This window comes from Syngnathoides biaculeatus, chromosome 3, assembly GCF_019802595.1.
Source record: "Syngnathoides biaculeatus isolate LvHL_M chromosome 3, ASM1980259v1, whole genome shotgun sequence".
NCBI lineage: Eukaryota > Metazoa > Chordata > Actinopteri > Syngnathiformes > Syngnathidae > Syngnathoides > Syngnathoides biaculeatus.
The window spans coordinates 19,372,576-19,389,786 of NC_084642.1; the positions used below are offsets into that span (position 1 = coordinate 19,372,576).

General features: G+C 40.2%; 1 protein-coding gene across 1 annotated transcript in view; it reads right to left on the minus strand.

Moving 5' to 3' along the window:
* Nucleotides 1–16,904, minus strand: part of tent4b (terminal nucleotidyltransferase 4B) — a 33,241-nt gene extending 16,337 nt beyond the window's left edge. Inside the window, exons 1-2 of the mRNA XM_061814674.1 lie at nt 16,125–16,904; nt 2,302–2,425 (exon numbers count right to left, since the gene is read on the minus strand). Of these exons, the coding sequence (XP_061670658.1) occupies nt 2,302–2,425; nt 16,125–16,585 (585 nt within the window). The 5' untranslated portion in view covers nt 16,586–16,904. The remainder of the gene's footprint in view (nt 1–2,301; nt 2,426–16,124) is intronic.
* Nucleotides 16,905–17,211: the final 307 nt, after the last annotated feature.

The following is a 17,211-nucleotide window of genomic DNA, read 5'->3' on the forward strand; positions in this document are numbered from 1 at the left end:
TCTTTTGCCTGGCAGCACCATCCTCAGTGCCCTTCTACCAGTATACTCACTCTCTCGCCTCTGGATATGTCCAAACCATCCAAGCCTGCTCTCTCGAACCTTGTCTCTAAAATATCTTACTTTGGCTCTAATGAGTTCATTTCTAATCTTGTGCAACCTGCTAACTCCTAGAGAGAATTTACCAATCTGTACTTTTTTTAAACTGTACAGATTCCACATATCTGAATCTGGAACTTGATTCTTCAGGGTTGGGCCAGAAATGCAAAAGCACGGTCACCTTTTGATTTACAGCTTGTGCGAGGGATGGCTCAAAGGCCAAGATTGGTGGTGCGGATAGGATGTGTAGGGGAATTGAGGGTCAAGTAGCTCAGAGATGTAGTAAGGGGCAAGGTCATGAAGTGCCTTCTAAGTAATCAAAAGGATCTTCTTGTTGATTCTGAAGTTTACATGAAGTCAATGAAGGGATGCAAGGGCAAGAGTAATGTGAGAACGACAGCTTGTTATTTTTAAAGAGTCTGTCTAATAAATTTTGGATTAACTGTAATTGTTTTAGAGAGGACTGACTGAGGTAGGTGAAGACGGAGTTAGAGTAATCTAATTGGGAAAATATATGTGGATTAATTGCTCAAGGACTGACAAAGGTAAAATAGATCTTATTCTAGCAAATTATCTCGTTGTATGCAGTCATATGACAACAATAGCATTCGATTTGATAAAGAAAGCAGGACTGGGAAAGTTTGGCAACATGATGATAAATTGTCATGAACTGGTCAAAGATAATACTCAGATTTTAAGATGTGGATTTAACATTCTGATAAAGTGGCTCAATGAACTGAGTAGCAGCAGTGGGAAACTAATAAGAGTCATCCATTTTTTGGTTGCAGCGAGACACTAAGACGGCAGTCAGTTTGTTACAATTATTGGGTTTAGCTGAGAAATAGATCTAAATATGTAAATGAGGTTGATTTTAATATGTAAGTACGGTTGAAAGGCATTCCTTGTGTTGAATTAATCTATAATTTATGGGTTTCACTTGTACAATTGCAATGTTGAAAAACAAGACACGAATTCTCCCAAAGTATTCTAATTTATTGAGATGCACCTCCCTATCATGACCCCTCCACCCCCACTGCACCCACCGCATATCCTATTGCGTTGGGGAGCATGGTGTATGAACTAGAAGCAACAATAAAGACAAAAATAGTATTTTAAGCCAATGAGCTTGTCCAACCTTCCACCTTTTAAACCTCCAGTTGAGCCTGCTGGCTGAACATAAATAGATTGAACCCTTCTCTTAAACCCCTAGTGTAAAAATGTAGCGTGTCTATTTGTACGTGTAGGTGGCTACGTTGATTGTAGTGCGGTTTTGTGAATGAATGAACTCCAGCAGACTGGTCGCCCTACCAACCTGAGCCTGTTGTGCACAGCAGCAACTCAATGGTTTGTGCTGTGTGAGGCGTGGTGGTGTGCCAAAATTGGGAGCATGCAGAGGGGTGCGCATGCCTGGAAAAATTAGGGAAACACTGCAATAAGAGCTTTACACTTTTTGCATTTTTTGTGTAGATGGTTAGGTAGGTCCGCACAATTAATTTAATTTTATTTGTGATCGCTATTTTGGATGCACGATTAAATTACCCTGATCATCTGTGATTTTTTTACATTTAAAAATCCAGGAACTGCTGCATATTAAAAAGTCCTGCATTTGTAAACGAATCAGCCAGCCTACAGGGGGAACATATGGCTTCATTAAGCATAAAAGCAAAAATGGGATTGATGTGCAATGTAGTATAGAGACCCTTTACAAAAAATAAGATCAAAATAAGATAGAAAGGTTTATTTCCATAATTCCAAGAAAAAAGTTAGATTTTCATAGATTTTAAGATGCTGGGCTCACAATTTAAACAATTTCAAGTATTTGTCTATTTTTATTTTTACATACTTTGGGCTTCCAGCTCATAAACCCCATGAAATCATGAATTAGAAAACAGTGAAGAAATCAGACAAAATTTTACGGGCCATAAATGATTTAAACTTGAGCCTTACACATTAATCATCTGCTAAACCGTAAAGAGGAGGCTAACGGCCGGAAGAAATGGAACACTCCAGTTATAGAATGCTGCAGCATAGTGGAGAATGGGCAGAAGTATATTATTGCAGTGTCCACAGTAAACCGCAATTATTTTTGTAATTTCTAGTCATGTATCTCAAATCTTACAAGGTTCCAGCTTTAATCTAGAAGAGAGTGATGGTAGCAAGGAAAAGATGTGCAGCCAATAAGGGGAGACTGTGGAGTAGCAATACCTCAGCACTTGGCCAAAGGTTGTGGATGACTCCTTTTATTCTGTCCACCACCTCCAGCCTCATCTTCTCCTCCTCTGGCCTTGGTGAGATGTAGGCGTAAAAGTCTCCAATCTCTTCATGTAATCTGAGAAAAAAAAAAAAAAATGCAATGAAAGCCTCCAACATTATTATTAAATGCGGCTGTGAAAATAAACAAATCGAGCACAAAAGTTGGTCGATTGAGGCAAAAAAAAAATTATAATAAAAGGATATATTATAAGCATTTGGCCAATGTCCACGTTTACCGCACACATTTATTGCAGACAGACTGTAGCAGTTATAAGAAACATTGCCCAAAACAACAGAAGTGTCTGATTTTGAAAACACTATTGGATATGTAATTTATATATTACATGATATAGGAGTAAGCAGAGTGGTATTTAGTGTTTTTTTCTTCCCCCAAATCCTAATTGGTTTAGCACAAATTGTAAATGATAACCATTTAGCAAAGACTGATTTTGTTTTTTTAATTCTGTACAGATCTTATACCATGCATTAGTACCAACATATGCAATTTAGGGATTGATGTGCAGCCTTCATAAGTAATAATGAAATACGTTAGTAGTTAAAAAAATTTATATATTGTTTGTACTCTGTACAGTGTTTAACTATTTGATGATATTTAGAAAGGATAATCAATTCTAAAACTATTCCGATAGTCACAGCTGTACTATTAATAGACAATCCTCTGTATGTGGAATGTCCCATGACCAAACAAGCTAAACGTGTTAGTGGGCTTCCAGTGTATGCTGCACTAATGACCATAACAATGGGTTGATGACAATTCGAAGCCAAACATACTAGAAAAAATAAATCTTTATAGATGGTGTCTTCGGACAAAAGTTAAATACAACTTCTTTATACAAATTTTATATGATACAGTATATGTAAACATGAGTGAAGCCTAAACATCGGCTATTATCATTATTCATGACTGCGGTTATATCTTTTAAAAAAGAAAAAAAAAACATTGAAGATGTTGAAATTTCTGAAGAGGTACGCTGTCGTGGTCCCCTTCGCCATTCACTCAAACAAACGAAGAGGACATGTTTTAAACCATACGGAAGTAGGTTCCGCATATACCAGTTTAATAGTTAATCAAAATTACGATCCCACCTACATTTTATGACAAAATATCATACAAGGAAGTTTATAGCTGACGCCAGCAAATCTCAAGAGACTTCAGAATCTAGAGGTGTGGTACTAAAAGTTTTTGCGCTAAATAACAACTCTCCAAGTACAACTTTGATGAGATAGACTCAATTACAGGAGCGTAGTAGGGCTACAGTTTCAGCAAAAACAAGAGAAAAGTTGTCTTTGAAAGGTCATAAGTGGAAAAAAAACAAAGGAATTTATCAACAATGAAGTCCAAATTTTACATCAATTTTTTTTTTTAACTACACAGAAGTAAAGTGGCAGCATGGTGAACAACTTCGAGCATCTGTCTCACAGTTCTGCGGACCGGGGGTTAAACGGTAATTATCATCCGATTCCGACCAGGCCGATAAAATCAGTATAATGTCGCCAAAAAAGTATTTGTGACTTTGCAACAATAAGAAAAAGCGGGTAACAGGCTGATAACAGCTGAGAAACACCGTTCTAGAGGATTGTCTTTGGCTTTTTTTCTGGCTCTCTTTTTGAAAAAATGTAAGGGTTAAAAATGTAGTTGAACACAATCCTGAATAAAGTAAAAAAAATAAAACAGAGATGCTGATTGAGCTGAAGCCTCATGTTTGTCTACAACATACACAAAATGCTCAATGTGTAACCTTCCCATGCCACAGAAAAGTCACAAATACTCATGTGAACTAACCTTAAATGATATTTAAAATTACTAATTAGTGAAAACAAAAGAGGAATATGCATAAAAAATAAAGGATGACACACGGCATATGCCTGTGGCTTTTTCATCAGACATGCAACAACCAAAGAGAGAAATCCCAACTGTAGCCCACTGGCGGTGTCATGTCGCTGCAGTGACGAGTGCATGCATCCTTGAGAACAGGTCACCCTGCCCGCTTACGCCGACCTCTTTCTTTAACTTTCACTTGTCAGGTGGGCAGGCAGACAGAACTATAAATTAAAAAGTTAATTTTCCATTATGTCTCCTGTAAAAAAAAAAACAATCTAAAACCAAAAACAACCCATATCGAAGGATAAAAATCACTAACTAGCACACTGAGACAGCCGATTATGTTTGTTTGGTTAAAATAGTCCAAAATTGTGAGCTGGGCAAAGTGCCAATGTAATGACTAAAGCACTTTTTCCCCCCTCTCCTGTGTACAAAGTGCAGCTATCCAGACTCCCGTCACAGGACCATTACGTTTCATTTGACACAAAATGAAAGTTAACAGCTCCAGTTGGCGCATTCAGAACAGAGAGCTCTCTGTAGCTTTTGGGCCAAAATAAAACAGCACAACAGAATCATATGTAATGCTGGTTCAGTGCAGTAGTTGGAAAAAAAGTTTAGACTTTTTAGCAGATGAATTAGCGGTTTTAGTAATGAAGTGACATAGCCTCTTAGTCAACAAAGCATTAATGTAGCTTAAGTTTCATCCATAAGTTTCATTTCCCAGTAAACGGTGCAGGCCATGGAAAGCCTCCTCGCCCACACAACCTCCCCAGATTGAATTACAGGTCCTGCGGCCCAGCAGCACTATTTATCCGATTAAACCCACTTGCCTGGATTATAGTAAGGTTACGTAATCTTCTGCAAAAGACACGAGTGTCCCTGGAGTACAGGAAAAGTCTGTTTCCAAAACAACAACATACTCCACTTGATATAGGTCTCTAACATTTCTCACTCAATGGTGATCCATATTACAATTGTTCAGTTTTGGGTGAGGTCTCCACTTTGGTGATTACAATTCAAGCAACATCCCACATCGGATGTTTATGCAACACCACATTTAACTAGTAACTAGGACTGTAACAGTACGCCAAAAATTACAATACATACTTACTTTTAAGGTGACAGTTTGGTTTACATTGGGTATAGTAATAAAATGCACACATAAAACATTACATTTTTCTTTTTGGGAAAGTTCCACCTTGATAATCTGTTTTATTTTTAGGAAATGGTTGAAGGGTCTGAATTATTATGCTATAAAAGTTAAGCTATATGCTGTTTCATACGGATTCACAAGTTCGATATACTGCCCAAAACATATCACCTACCATGACATCCTCACACCAGAAGTTGAGCTGCACTGTCCTTGTTTAGAGTAGACTGATTGGTAGCATGTGAGGGAGTTCCACTTTGCGTCCATCATCTAATGTGTCCTGTGTGGTAACCTAACGTACCTCCACCTACTGAATGTGTCTTTCTGTACTGAAAAAGCAAAATGCACAAAAGCAAAACACACAAAACCCAATTCACCGCCACCAAAGTATAAAATACTGATGTGGGTAAAACCTTGCTAGATTTTATGCACAAGATAACAAAAACCTGAACGAGTGCGCAAATGGTAGAGGAGGAAGATAGTGCAGGTGTGGGAGCCCCATTTGTCCATGTAAATTCTGTACATAGTTGTAAATGAATTAGTTTTCTGGCAAAACTATTTTCTCAGTGTTGTTTTATGTTCAGATGTTTGAGATTTTCACAACAGAAAAAAAAGGTCAAAGTTATTGTTCTGCTCGATCTGTCTGCTTTCACAAAACCGGTTTTCTCTTTGTTTTCTCTTCAGAAACCCCTTTGGCTGAAATTATCTTATATTTGACTAACGATTAAAAAAAAAAAAGTGATAAGTTAGAGACAAAGTTTATTTTCTGAAGAAAAAAGTGATCTTTTTTGTTATGTTTGGGCTGTTTTACTGCCGTGTTAAAATCAATGTTTGGAAACAATGTGTATAAATAAACATTTACAAAGTATTTATTTGTGAATATCTAATTTCACAACATGCATATATATCCCCAGCAGCTAGTCCGGTGCAGCCAATGTATCTTTAAAAAAATTATAAAAAAAATTCTACACACATCTTATAACCTGATGCGTTCTGTGGGACGGAAAATATGGTAGGACTTTGCAGAACCAGTATTTAAAAGAGTTAAATTTAGAACAACACGCAAATTGTCTCAGATGGCAGTGAAAAAAGGCAAATGTCAGGTTCTGTGTGTGAGCAACTATGGTGGGCCATGACTAGTGAATGGCCAAGTGCCAAGCTGCTGCAGAATCCACTCCTCATGGGGAAACAAGATGCATTAACCATCATTTGGAACTTTTCACTACTACTTGCTCTTAGTGGTATGTTAACCAGTTTGCTTTGAGCATTAGCATGCACTACAATTAGCATGCATTAGGACCTTGTCACACCGTACTTGACAATGCAAATGCCACCCTCGAATTTCCCCATTCATTGTGTCTGTGCTGTGAGGACGGCAGTGCGGTTTGCCATCTCACGGCAGGGAAAAGTGGGGAGGGGCTGACGCTCTGCAGGGCGACCTCAAATAGAAAAATGCTCTTTTTGAGAGCGGCCTCGTGGTGACATCAGAAAGCTCCTCCAATAGGAGTAATTTCTGTGTGCTTTTTTGGGGCGGGTGTGGTGGAGAAAAATGGACCAACCCCTATGAAACGCAGTGTCTTTGTGTCATAAAGTTCGGGATAAAAGTGAAACTTCATAGCACATACTGCAGGAGTCCCCAATGCGTCGATCACCGACGCAGTTTTGGTCGCGTGCCCCCCAAAAAAAAGAAGACGTGAGGCTATCATCCAGCTCGTCGGTTGATTCAGGTTTGGCCAGTACATCGATTGCACGCGCATTTGTCTCCAAGAAATTCAATCATTATTTGGCATTTAACAAAATTAAATAATCACAGTGACCCTGATGGTATGATGGTAAGATGGTATGCTTTTATAAAAAAGGGAACACATGTAAACAAGAGGCAAAACGTGTCAATGTTTCACAGATGGCAGATTCATAAATGTTTAATTCATAACCCAATGGCTCCAACATGGTATGTGCTGGCCACTAGGGCACAGAACCAGCTCCTGTTGCATCGGTGATTACTGGTAATATGGGTCTGGGACCGTTTTCTGGTTTCAGCGCCTGATTCATTTAATTATCCACGCCCATAGTCCCAAAATGGAAATCTACCATATCTGTATTGTACTGCAGACATTAATGGCAGCAATAAAGGGAGATTGCTGAGTCATGATTCTGCATTGGTATGGGAAGAGGGAGTCGCAATGACCTTCAACCTCACACTTGATGTGTAAAGAGTTTAATTTGTGGGCATGACAAGAAGCCTCGCTGGCCATCTACTCTGAAGCCAATTTCACAGAGATAATTGCAGCAACAGAAGATATGAAACATATGCATCTTTGCCTTTTACAAAGAACTCTGAAAATGTGGGTGCAGTTTCACACAGCAACATGACATCCTGACATCTGATCACGAGATGACCACAACATCCACAGCCATTGCAACGTTTAAAATATTGTTTTGCTTTTGAAAATTGTGTAGGAAATGTAAATGTAAAGTGTGAAAACTTCAAGCTTTGGGCAAAACCAAACCTCTTTCACACAAATTGTGCAAAATGGCAGCATTAACATGTAAATAAAGATTAATCTGCCTTTCTTATGATACACATGGGCTGGGAGATACATGTAAATGTAATAAAGACTTTGGTTGTCTTCTCATGATTAAAAATAAAATGAAAACATTATTGACTAAATCAAATGAAGACAATTGTCCTCAGTGAGAAAATGAACATTTACCTTCTGTATTATTTGTTGTCAAGGGTGTTGTTGAAGACTCATCATTATTCTATTTATTTATTTTTCTTTTCCCCACACATTTCATATTGGTTTGCATGTTGAGAAGACACCTATAGAGTGTTTTGTTTTTTTCTCCTATCCGTGTTTCCAGTTCACCCTTCTGTGGGGGCGGGACTTTTTTCACTCATTCCCAATCTCTGGGATTTGGGGGCACTCGGGTGAGCTCCCAGTTAAGTATTGGTGGTGTGACAGTGACTGGTTGATGTTCGGTAGATGCTGGAGTGGCATCAGGTGGTGCCCGCCTGGCTCCCCCACCTGCTGTTTCCTTTTGGGTTTTCTTTGTCCCTGACTGGTGGGGAAGGAAGGGGGGCACCTCCCACACTTGTGATTTACTCGTGTCATCCCCATGGTAATGAGTTTATACGGTCGCATTAGAGTAGAAAAGATAAAGCCCAATAATCCTAAAAAAATAAAAATGGGATGAGGTGGTATCGGAATACATGATTTTATTGCATTAGTCTGACATAGTGCAATGGTAAAAAAGCATATTTGTCTCATAGTCTGATCCCCGCATTAAGTGTCATCTCAGCCATCTTCTCCCTTCCATGCCCCAAAATACAGTTTTTGTAATGACGTTATTGGCAGTCAGATATTTACAGTACTATTTAAAAAAAAACATAAATACAAGTATTTTAAAATACATTAGCTTTTGGATTCAGATATATGATGCACGACGAAGACTGAGTAAATTTTTCCTTTCTCAGAGCCGGTCAATATCGTCATTGATCGGATTGGCCATTTATGACATCAATACCGATCGGCCAATCAGCAAAAGAAAAAAAGCCAATTTTTGGCCAATCTGATCAGGCTGATAAAATCTGTGTATGGTTTACAAGGTATGTAAACGGTTGAACTTTTGCACCAATACGTGTGTGTGATATTTATATTTGTTAGCTGATGTTAAAGTAGGGAAAGTACGCGAAAACATAAGTTCAGAAGAGCGGCAATATTTTTTCGCAGCACAGTACAATGCTTGGGATGAAAACTAGGGTTGGAAATCTCTGGTAAGAGACAAATTTGATATATATCTAGATACACAAGTTACAATTTGATTTAAAAAATTATATCTTTAGGGGAGGAACAATATGGCTATTCATTTCCATTTGCGTTGGAAATAATGAAGTAGTTAACATTATTAGAGGTAGAGAATCATAAAGAACATTGAATTGACGACTTAACCCAATTCTATAAAATTTTTCAAACATGTAAAAGATAATTTCTTGGAAATGTTACTTCATGCCACTGTAAAAGAATGTGAAATGTGAAATTTTAAATGACCACAACAATTATGATATTATCATATGAATAATCTGCAAAAACAGTAGTTAAGTGCCAAGGAGAGGTCCAGCACATGGTCCGATTGAACCTAGCAGGACTACTGCATATGCAATGCTTGGACATTTTAAGTGTGCTGTGCAGACTTTTTATATCCATCGCATATGTGTATAACATGCTACAAATGTAGTGTGAATGTGTACGCAGTTCTATTAGTATGTTGCGTTTGTTTGGTTTTATGTAAAACATACAACACAATGAGCTCTTCGGTTACGGCCCTGATGAGTAAAGTTTCCATGCGCTGTGTGTGAAATCTGAGTGTACAGTATTGAGTGTTTTTATTTTTTTACAATTAACAGTGGTTAACGTCTTTTTTCACTCATGTGAACATTTACAATATTTTAAAAATTGCCTGGAGTAGTTGTCGAAAGCTTTTACAGTGGCCACTGCTAGACACTAGAACTATCCTCGACCCTATTTCTTTATCCATTATTGATGCAAGAAAAACAAAATGGGAGTTGGACTAGCATATACTAGAAATTCCTTAATTTGGGCTCTCTCCACAGCACCCAAGCAGACCAAATTTTGTGTGAGAAGTTCTCCCAGGCTTTGATGACTTCCTCAATCCATAGAAAGCATTCCAACTTAGTAGCTGCACTAACAGGAAAAAATAGGGGTGGGAACTCTTCCATGATTGGATACTCGTCAAGGAGGCTCATGTGTCTGCCTTTGGTTTGCGGAAGTCAAGTCCATGCTGAGCATGTCAACACTGCCATGGGATGCTTGGGTTGGACAAACAAAGAGGCAGAGACTGAGAGAGAGGGAGACACTGAGAGAGAGAGAGAGAGAGAGAGAGAGAGAGAGAGAGAGAGAGAGAGAGAGGAAAAAAGAGGGGTAGAAAACAAATAAGCACATGGGTTTGTCTCCCATGTCCAAATATAGAGTAGTCTGTCCTCAGGGAGGAAAAATTCAAGACCTACGCCCACCTTTACCCTCGCCTCTGCTTGCGAGGACACAAATCATATGCTGCGATAGGTCACAGATTTACAACCACTCGCAAACTAAAATCACAGAGATGAATTTATGCTCTGCATTACAAAATGCAATGAAAACCAGCAGGAGAAGGTATGCTATTCCGAAAAAAAGTCCTAACTCATTAGCTCTGAGGCTGGATTTAGATTCAAGTGGTTCAAATACAGAATTCTGATTTTTGCACTTAAGTAGTGCAATGCATTACAACAACATAAAGAGGGGAAAAAAGAAATCAGATATCTTCAGGTAAAAATCAGACAGCTTCCAAATGTGGATATAAACCAGACACTCATCAGCAATCTGCCAACATCCACTAGTGATGTGCAGTACACCCGGTGACGGCCAAAACCCAGAAACAGCTTTTTAAAAATTATGGAAGATCTAAATGAAAGCAGAGGCCTACACAAAATATATATGAAATGCAGTGGAACTTCGGTTTACCAACAATTCCCTTCACAAAAGAAATATTGTCTCAGTTCACAAACAGTCCTGACACGGACCTGGAAAGCTCAGTTGTGCTTTACGCACCGTTTACATTCATACCAGACATGTCGTACACTCTTCGGGTATCTTTGTTCTGTAACCTAAATTATCCCTCCGTATAGCGCCGAAGAAATTAAAAATTGATAGCAATACTATTAGGCGTAAAAAAAAAAAGGCTTGTGATTCCGATTTCCCGACAGACCCTAAAAATTTTCGCTGACCCTAACATTGGTATATGATATATATGACGAGAGATTCTGGCTAAAGGAGCCATTTTAAATTACAACGAAATACTTTTCCGGAGGGGCAATGTACTCATGTCATATCAATTTAATCGACTGAAATGAATTAAAATGACAATCAATTCCAGTCCCAAGAATAAAATTTGCTCAATGTTTTATTAACAATTGTATCTTTTTTTATATAGTTTTATGAATGCCCGAGCAGCGTGTTTGGGATCATTGTCATACTGAAAGACCCAGCCATGTTTCCACCACTATCCTTCACAAGTATGTATGGTGTTGTTTGGAGGCAACTCAGCATTCCTTCCCCTCCAAACACAAGTTGATTTTTTTTTTTTACCAAAAAGTTCTATTTTGGTTTCATCTGACCATAAGACCTTCTCCCAACATTCTTCCAGACCATCCAAATGCTCTCGAGCAAACTTCAGATGGGCCTGGACATATACTGGCCGTAAGGGGGGGGACATGTCTGGCACTGCAGGATTTGTGTCCCTGGCGACGTAGTGTGTTACTGATGGTAGCCTTTGTTACTTTGCTCCCAGCGTTCTGAAAGTCATTCACGAGGTCCTCCATGTGGTTCTGGGATTTTTGCTCATTCTTGTGATCATTTCGACCCATTGTGACCAGGATGAGCTCTTGCGTGGAGCCCTATCAGTGGCCTTGTATTTCTTCCATTTTCGAATAATTGCTCCCAAAGTTGATTTCTTTACACCAAACTGCTGACCTGTAGCAGATTCAGTCTTCCCAGCTTGGTGCAGGTCTACAATTTTATTTCTGGTGTCCTTTGACAGCTCTTGGCCATAATGGAGTTTGACTGTTTGAAGTTGTGGACAGATGTCTTTTTAATGATGCGTTCCAACAGGAGCCATTGATACAGGTAATGAGTTGAGAACAGAGAAGTCTCTTAAAGGAAACGTTACTGGCCTGAGAACGCCAGAAATCTTGATTGCTTGTAGGTGACCAAACGTTTATTTTCCACTACAATTTGGTCACAAATTATTTAAAATGTGTTTTTCTGTTTTTTTTTCTTCCACATTTGTCTCATAGGTGAGGTATACTATGATGAAAATTACAGGCCTCTCATCTTTTTAAACATGGGATTGCATAATCTAACTGGTGTGCAGTACCAATGAAAATAAATACATATATTGCGTATTTGTATGTTTATACAGCATTTGTGTACGAATATTCATTATTTTAAGAGATAAGGGGTATGAGTTTGATGCTAATTTCCGTTAGCTCATAAAACATGTTTTTCCTTTAATTTCATGGTTAGCTTTGAGCTCGCAATTTTTGTGAGCAAAAAGAATGAAAAAAAAAAAGGTGTGATGTATTTGAACATGCAATAAGTGTAATTGTTTTTTAGCATTTCAACACACTTTTATGGTGAACTTAAACCGAAATGGTATTAGTTATCTTTAAGATAGCAACATTCACTCTAATCCTTACTACCATGTAAGCACCTTACACATGGGCTCTGCATTCCACCAGGGCGCTGCTGAATAGAAGTGCTGAAGCAGAGAATGGAGTGGACTCCTTGTAAAGGAATGGTAAAACCTGGCATTTTAGATTAGACTCTTGTTTCAAAATGCTTATTCGGGCACTAAAATAAAATCTCTATAAAAAGTTCCACCAAATACTAAAATGTTGCATTTCTACCCTGATTTTAAAATACTTTACTCCATAAATAGAGGCACATTTTGACTGATTGAACAAGTAATGTTATGAGAGAGAATTAGTTACTGTTCTTGTATTGGCTTGATTACAGTCCACAGTAATCGTTTTGAGAAAGAGCTCAACGAGTCACCGTTCACCGATTCCCATACCATATGCGGATGTTCCCCAACATCTCTGCTTTTGACCATTTGGCAATTGCCTTTCCGTTTCCCTGTGCTGTCCACATCTGCTGCCAGTTTTTATTTTTAATCCACACTCTTTCCGTTGAGTTACGAGAACCAAACAAATCAATCTTTGTTTTGAGAGCTTCTGACCGGCAAGAAAAGATTTTCATTTGTCTGTAAACTTTAAAAAAATGCATCGTTCACCAATACATACACATACACAAGGGTTGTGGTAGTACTGGACCCAATCCCAGCTATCTTCGGGTAAGAGGCGGGGTACACCACGAACTGGTTGTTAGCCAATCGCAGGGCACATGGAGCAGACAGTCATACTCACAATCACACCTACGAGCACCTTAAAGTCTTCAATCAATGCATGTTTTTGGAATGTGGGCGGAATCCAGGGTGGCTGGAGAAAACACAAGCAGGCACAGGGAGAAAATGCAAAGTCCACACAGGCGAAGCCAGGATTTGAACCCTGTTCCTCAGAACTATGAGAAAGACACTCTAACTAACCAGTTGTTTCGGACTGCCACGCAACCTCTGGGCTTGCGGCATCATCAGGGTGAGTGATGACATTTCTTTTAAAACCAGCTCCACAACTAGCCATTGTAGTTGACATTTTGCGTTTTAGTTTAAAGGGGAATTCCGGTGGTTTGCATTAACAATTTATCCAATAGGTCATGTAATATGTACTCTATCTTGACTGTGATGTTAAATCATCTCTATTTAACAGTGTTTTGATAAGATTTTTAATCGACAATTACAAATTTTCAGGGGCGCTGCCATTTTCGCGAGTGACATGACCGACGTGGGCGGAGGTGACGTGTTATGTGCTGTTCCAAATGCTCGATTACATGGGACACCATTATGCCCAGCGCTGATTTATCGGATTTATCCTCATCTGATGAAGAAATAGCAGTATCAGTTGATCGGGAAGACGGAGGAATACTTCCATACACATTTGAAAACTGTGCCTTAAATAATGTTGAATAGACAGATGGTTCTTAGGGCGGAATGACACGGAGTCTGATGGAGCTCGCTCAGACAGGTGGAGCAGTGGAGCCATGAGCTCGCTCCCCGCCGAGCCCCGGAGCTCACTCGGCCGGGGAGCGAGCTCCGGAGCTCGGGGAGCTCAGCTCATGTCTCTGCCACTCAGTGGCATTGTATACAGCCACAGGTTCAAATCTGTATGGAAGTATTCTTCCGTCTTCCCGGTCAACCGATACTGCTATTTCTTCATCAGATGAAAATAAATCAGAGAAATCAGTGCTGGGCATAATGGTGTCCCATGTAATCGACCGTTTGGAACGGTACGTAACATGTCTCAGCGCCCCTGAAAATTTGTAATTGTCAATAAAATACTTCTCAAAACACTATTAAATGAGAGAGGATTTAACATCACATTGACAAGATAGAGTACATATTACATGACCTATTGGATACATTGTTAATGCAAACCACCGGAATTCCCCTTTAAGTTCAAACAAACTCACGGTGAGTTGTTTCTGGTCTTTGTTGCAAGAGCAACAAACATGCTACGCTAACGATCGTAAAATGCAAGTTCCCCAAGGAGGTCTGAAAGCTCAGGTTGGAGGGCGCACATTACCGTAATATATATTCATGTGCAACGTAAGACATCGAATATCATATTGAAATGTATGTGTATACATTTTTTAACCAGTCTATGTACCTGTGTACGACTTAGGATGTGATTGTATTTTTTATTTTTCATCCATACCTAAATATAATGCGCTCTATTAACTTCTAGAAAATATTTTGGGGAAAAAAATGTGCATTATTTCACAAATTATGGTAATTGCAGCATCTAAACTGAACACAACACTCACTATTCAGTCCTACTGTGAGCACAGGAAGTGTCACAATTTTTTTTTCTATACTTAAGTGCACTTTTAAAGAGCTAGTGTCAAATTGCATATCTTTACAGCAGCTTGATATATTAAATTCCTTGTTTTGTTTTTTTAATTAACACTCGGGCTTACTACGCTAATGTAATTTAATGTTGGTCATTATTGTGAAACTTCGAGAACAAAATATTTTAGCTGTTATTCTGAGTAAAAAGTAGGGGGAATAACTGGCCTAGTACATAATACTTCACTTGGAACGTTGTGTAAATCAAACCCAGTCCGCTTTTGTGGTATATTTTCTCTGATAGTTGTTATAATACCTCAGGGAGAAAATTATCATTTAAAGGTCAATAATCAATATGAAGGGCACGGTGGCCGACTGATTAGCCCACATCACAGTTCTGAGGACCCAGGTTCCAATCCGGCCTAGCCTGTGTGGAGTTTGTGCGTTCACCCCGTGCTTGTGTGGGTTTTCTTCAGATACTCCAGTTTCCTCCCACATTCCAGAAACATGCATAATAGACTAATTGAAGACTCTAAATTGCCTGTAGGTGTGGATGTGCGTTTGAAATAGTTGTTTATATGTGGCCTGTGATTGGCTTGCGACCAGTTCAGAGTGTACCCTGTTTCACACCCAACGACACCTGGGATAGGCTGCGCTCTTTAAAAAACACATTTCTCGTGATAATTTCCACAGCCCACTGCCTTCTCATGGAATGGACTACAGTTTTCAATCTTGTAAACTGCATGCTTGGAAACTTGATTCAGCAAAACAAACGCACTAGTGCTTTGTGAGATAAATGATTGACTCTATACCAGTCGGGCTGAGATAGCAGAAGGCAGAGGTTATTTTTTTGTTTTAAACAAAACAATGAAGGTTTTAACCTTTCCCAGGATTACACCGAATTTGCGTAACTGACAACAGCAAGGGCCAAACGCTGTTGCCTGTTGCAGTCGCACTGCTGTCAGTGTCAGCTGAGGAGGATGCAGTAGAGATCGAAAGTGACACGATCAACGCTTTACACCACCAATTGGGAAATTGGATTAAAGTTCTTACCAATTACAGTTAACCCGTCGGGGTGATTTACATGTTAGATAATCATCACCGTGAAGGACTTTTTCTAGCATAGCTCCTGATTTCTTACATTTGCACTTTTGGGTTGGCTATAACCCGGCCGCATATTGGTTTTTTTTTTGCCTTGGGCCCTCACATGACTAAATACGTCTCTGTAGACACGCGGACAGAGCAAAAAATAAACTCTCTTACCCCACGACTCCTTCAGAGTACTTCCTGCTTTTCCACGGCGTGCCCGTGTAGCCGTCGCGGCCCTCCGTACCGGGGCCATCGTTCACGAGGCTAGAGTTGAATCCGAAAGTGCTCGCCTTGTTGTCCCGTTTCCTCTTGCTCGGGTGCCCGTCCGCCGGGCCCCTGCTGCCGGGCGCGACCGCACGATAGTTACGGTTGCCGGTCTCCAGCGGCAGAAAGTCCCGCTGCTCCATGAGCTCTCCGTCCCCGGTGGGACTCGTCATGGTCGACTCGTGCGGCCCGGTCCCAGCCGCGGCGAAGAGGACGGCTCCCGACGCCGCGCTGAGGCTCGCTTTCAGGATGCCGAAGCTGTTGTTGACGTGCAGGTAGCCGAGCCCTTGTGTCGTCTCCCAGATCTGCATCCACAGGTTGTTGGCGGGTCCGCGTTGTTCTGGTTGGAACCAGGCGATTCGCGGATCCATCAAACGAAAGTCGTCGAGAATCCCCCCACCCCCTCCCCTCGGGAGCTCCCGTGAGCAGCTAGCCAGCTAGCGTTAGCTCCCCTCGCTTTGCCGTCCGTTACTTCTTCTAATTTTGTCCCTCGAAGACGGCGGCGACACGCGGTGCTAAAGCACAGGAATGCAATGAGAGTATCCGTAGACTGCTCCCGCTATTCGCGTTTTTTAATAATCCGACGGAGGAACGCGAGACCGTGCGGTGTCGACGGAGCGCCTCTTTCTCTTGCTCGCTCCTGACCCTTTCCTCGGGATCGTAACTCCCTCAATGGCGGAGCGCAGCCGTCTGCTGACCAGTACGCATGCGCGACAGGAAGAGGCGTGGTCACATCGTTACGTAATGGAGTCATGTTTTTTTTCCCCCTTGCTCGTTACGTAACATTGGGTGTACTGTACATGTACATGTATAACCATATGTCATTGTGTCATAATACATTGTAATTGATGATCATTAGATTGCGTCAGGAAGGGCATCCGGCGTAAAAATTGTGCCAAACATATGTGCGTTCATCTGAGATGACACGCTGTGGCGACCCCGAAAGGGACAAGCCGAAAGAAACTTACTTACTTTTAGATTACACATTGACCAAGTT